The sequence below is a fragment of the Nelumbo nucifera genome, chromosome 8, assembly GCF_055504915.1.
Source record: "Nelumbo nucifera cultivar China Antique chromosome 8, China Antique-T2T, whole genome shotgun sequence".
NCBI classification, from domain to species: domain Eukaryota; kingdom Viridiplantae; phylum Streptophyta; class Magnoliopsida; order Proteales; family Nelumbonaceae; genus Nelumbo; species Nelumbo nucifera.
This window is the reverse complement of record NC_142656.1, coordinates 27,625,740-27,629,883: the sequence shown is the minus strand read 5'-3', so window position 1 is coordinate 27,629,883 and position 4,144 is coordinate 27,625,740. Positions and strand designations below refer to the sequence as shown.

Sequence of the window (4,144 nt, the reverse complement as noted above, 5' to 3'; positions counted from 1 at the left end):
GGTAATAATTGGGTTTAGTGTTTTGTTGTTCACTTGTTCAGTGTTGTGTCATGATGGATGAGTCTATCTTGGAATCCAATTGTTTCGTTTTTGTTCTCTTTCTTTAATGAAATGTCCGTCTCAAATAATTTTGGTTTGATAACGTAGGCATTGACCTGACATTCATATTACCTCTATATATTCTTACCAGAAAAAAAAAAATCTCTCTATATATACCAGTTCCAGTTATAAATTTATTACTTATCTCTATATTCTCTTATTAAGAAAAATATCACTAAACAACTCTTTACCAGCTTTGAAACTAATGAGGGGTGGGCATTAATAGAAAAATTGAACCAAAGATTTTGATTTCAGTTCTTTTTTTTTGTTTTATTATTCGGTTTTTGAATTAATTTGGTTTCAGTTTCCATTTTCAGATATAAAAAATTGGTTAACCAAAAAAAACCTATATATATAGATAGTAAAATTTGGTTGTAATTGAAAAACCAAACTAAAAGTTTTGTTTTAGCTTAATTCGGTTTGGGTTTGATCATTTGGGGTTCCCAATTCCATTAAACAAATCTCAATTTATTTTATTCGATTTTTAACATAATATAATGAATGTTCATCCCCTACAGATTAATCATTTCATCTCAGTACAGTGGAGAATGCAGATAAAGTGCAAATGGGCCACTGGTCCACATCCACTTGCATTTGTAGCTATCAAGTTCAGCTACTTGGCTCCCCTATTCTCGTCCTTATTTGTCTCTTTCCTCTTTATTGATCTAATGACCTCCCCTTTTCTCTGGTGTGATTGCTTATTTCTTTCTTCAATGGTGCACACTCTCACTATCAATCCACATAAGCTTCTAGTGGATGTGGCTATGGTGTAAATATACTTAAAGTCTCACAGAACACCCTACTCGATCTCAGACGACTCGAAGGACCTTGAAACTCATGAATTGTTTGGAGGAACACATGCCTCTAATGGCTATGTTGCTGTTGCAGTTTACCTATGCGGGACAAAATCTACTAAGCCAAGCTGTTTTTGATCAAGGAATGAGTCCCAGGGTCTTCGTGGTTTACAAATTGATTGCCTCTACTGTAGTTTTTGGACCTGTTGCTTGTTTTATAGTAGGTATAGTATTCTCTCTCTCTCTCTCTCTCTCTTTCTCTCTCATACAGAATTCAACATTGGTTCATGTTCACAGGAGAAGCTCATGTAGGGAGGCATTCAGTGTAAAGAGCTTATGTATGATTTTTCTACTATCATTTCTGGGGTAACAGACAACACTCCGGTTTTATCTGTAACAAAGCTCCTTTTTATGCTTTATTTCTTCAGTCGTAATTTATCTTTTCTTCTTCCCTTTATGGTTTTTGCAGGATAACCATCTTTCTGAATTTACAGTTTGAGGGCATTCATTTGGCATCTTCTTCGATTGCATCTGCAATGAGCAACCTAATCCCTGCGGTTACATTCATAATTACAGCCTCCATTGGGTTGGTCTTTACTGCCGAAAAATCACTTATTAAAACCCACTTGTTATATTGTGGTTTCATAAATTATCATTTGAATGATGAAATAATCTGCAACTCAATGTTTTTCTGTCCTTTTTCCTTGTTGATCTAGAGATTCTTTTTATTGTTTATCTAAATTTCTTGATTTCTCGATGAATCAAAATAAAATTTCACCTCAGTTCTTCACGATTCACACCGTTAAATGTTAGTAACTAGGTCTAATCCTCTCCCAGTTTTGGCCATAAAAAATTTCTAGGTCATTCACAAGTTAGGGAATAAACCTATTGGAAGCCATATGAACCAAAGTCCTTATTGAAGTTAATGTCTACTATAATGTAAAATCACCCTTTTCCAAAACAGATGCATTGGTCAAGAATCATTGGTATTTAGGGTTTATTAAGATTGGTTTGCCTTCCTAATGAAAAGAATCCAGAGGATCCTCCATCTGATGGATGGTTGGAATTGGCTAAATCATCTCTCCATGTCACTGATATATGATAGATATTGTCTTGCAAGGACTCTATGAACCTGTCCACTTATAATTCATTCTGTTGATGCAAATACAAACCATTCAAACTCACCTAAATACAAACTGGCTCGATACAAATACAAGCCATTCAAACATTTATTTCATGACTGAAATATACTCTAAACCTCCAACATAACAATGCTCTAGAGTTAAGGTTAATTTAATAGACTTCTGTGTTTTGAGTAATCATGTTATTATAGGGGGACTCAAGGATACAGAACAGGGTGCACATGAGATCAACCGACCTTACAATACAGAGAGCCTGTGTATCCATAGCTTTGATCCTACTATTGCCTCTGTTTTCAGGGGGATACAGAGTGACCATCTCAACTACTGGGTCATCAGCTTTATAACCGAGTCAATCAGCCCAAAATTTCATAGAGAAATTAAAGCCAAAGCACCAAACTAAAGTACTTCAACCAATTATAACTACAATATAAGAATCAAATCCAATGAAGTTAATCCCATATGTTTCACTTATTTTGATCAGATGGGAGAAAATAGAAATTAGAAGCAAGAAAAGCATGGCCAAGGTTCTTGGAACCATTTGTTGTGTTACCGGAGCCATTATCATCTCATTTCTAAGGGGTTCCAAGATCTCAAACTTGAAATTTCATACACAAAATTCTATGTTTTTATTGGGTTGTGTCCTCCTTGCAAGCCAGTGTCGCCAGTCATTATGGATGATTTTGCAGGTAAACACCTATTTGAAGCTTTACTTCATATTCAATCATCAATGTTCATATCTTGCTTATGTACTGGAAAATAGGTCCCTGTGTCCAAGTTTTGTCCTGATAACCTCTCTTTCTCTGCTTGGACGTGTTTCATGGCAACCTCACAATCAGCTGTTCTGACATTATTTCTAGAATCAGACCCAACATCTTGGAACATAAAATCAAGCTTTGAACTTCTTTGCATCTTATATGGGGTAAGGAATCATATACATAGAATTGGATGTATAATGTTCTCTATTCCTTTTATAAATTATACTAATTGAAGTAGTTATATGATATCTCCATTTTTAATAGTAGACGATGCAGAAAATAAAATGCAGGGGATTGTAGGATCTGGATTATCCTTTTTTCTCCTACCTTGGTGCATCTCAAAAAGAGGACCCCTGTTTGCTGCAATGTTCAGCCCCCTATCCACTGTGATTACCACCATTTTGGCCTCTTTAATTCTTCACGAAGATCTTTTCATTGGCAGGTAATATCTTAAATCCTATGTTCCATATGATTTATCTATTTTAAGCTTTCCCTCCTTTGTTTTGGAAACTGGTGTTACTTAGATTAATTTTCTATTTTATATTTTAAGCAGTTTGTCAGGTGCTATACTTGTAATTGGTGGTTTATATGCTGTGCTATGGGGAAAAACCAGAGATTTAACAGATATTAAAACAGATGAAAGACCAAGGAATGAATCCACCATGAGCTGCAAAATTAACTTGGAGGAACCTCTTTTAGCACATGACAAATCTCTTGGTGTTGGTGAGGGATGAAGTATTGAAGGCTTTATTAGTCATGATTTGTGGTTTATATGAAATAAATGTTCTATTATGAAACATTAATCAGTTTGGCAGGTGCCATAATTGTTATTGGTGGTTTATAAGCTGTATTATGGAGCAAAACCAGAGATTTAATAAACATGAAAACAGATGAGAAGACCACGATGTAAAGAAACAACAATTTTATGGAGTGTTTTTCAACTAACATCACTGCAGGTTCCATTTAATCCATCTTCTACATTGTAATTCAGTAAAGTAATAGAAGAAACCACATTTGTTAGAACTATATTCTAATTCCTTGGCTACAATGAACCCTATATCCCCATCTGAAAATTTGAAGTTTGCCCATCAAATATATTAGTAGCAATGATATACAGGTACAGTTTACTTTCTAATACCGGCCAAACAGTTTACTTAATTATCAGCTTCCATTATTTGTTAATTATAATTTCAGGCAAAACAATGAAGTTCACTATGGATGGTGGGGCACATGTAAAGAAGCAGACAGAAAAAATTAGAATCTTTTTTCTGTAGGGCGAAGAAAACTGGTTTTCTAGTATTCCTCTTTTAATTATTGAAAGGAAAATTGCAAGGCAACGCAATATACAAAACCT

The 4,144-nt window shown here is 34.7% G+C and overlaps 1 protein-coding gene across 7 annotated transcripts; it reads left to right on the top strand.

The window, feature by feature from the left end:
- The first annotated feature begins 640 nt into the window (after positions 1–640).
- LOC104605359 (WAT1-related protein At4g30420-like) lies at positions 641–3,735 on the top strand. 7 transcript variants are annotated; one of them, XM_088892672.1, is made up of 7 exons: positions 684–1,113; positions 1,191–1,259; positions 1,363–1,479; positions 2,517–2,721; positions 2,796–2,954; positions 3,081–3,232; positions 3,344–3,735. In XM_088892672.1, exons 2-7 carry the CDS (start codon positions 1,234–1,236, stop codon positions 3,522–3,524), a joined length of 840 nt encoding a protein of 279 aa, XP_088748798.1. In that variant the 5' UTR covers positions 684–1,113; positions 1,191–1,233; the 3' UTR covers positions 3,525–3,735. The 7 variants fall into 7 exon arrangements, with proteins under 7 accessions (XP_088748800.1, XP_088748802.1, XP_088748799.1 ...); XM_019199098.2 differs by having other exon boundaries at positions 684–1,117; XM_088892671.1 differs by having other exon boundaries at positions 672–1,259.
- Positions 3,736–4,144: the final 409 nt, after the last annotated feature.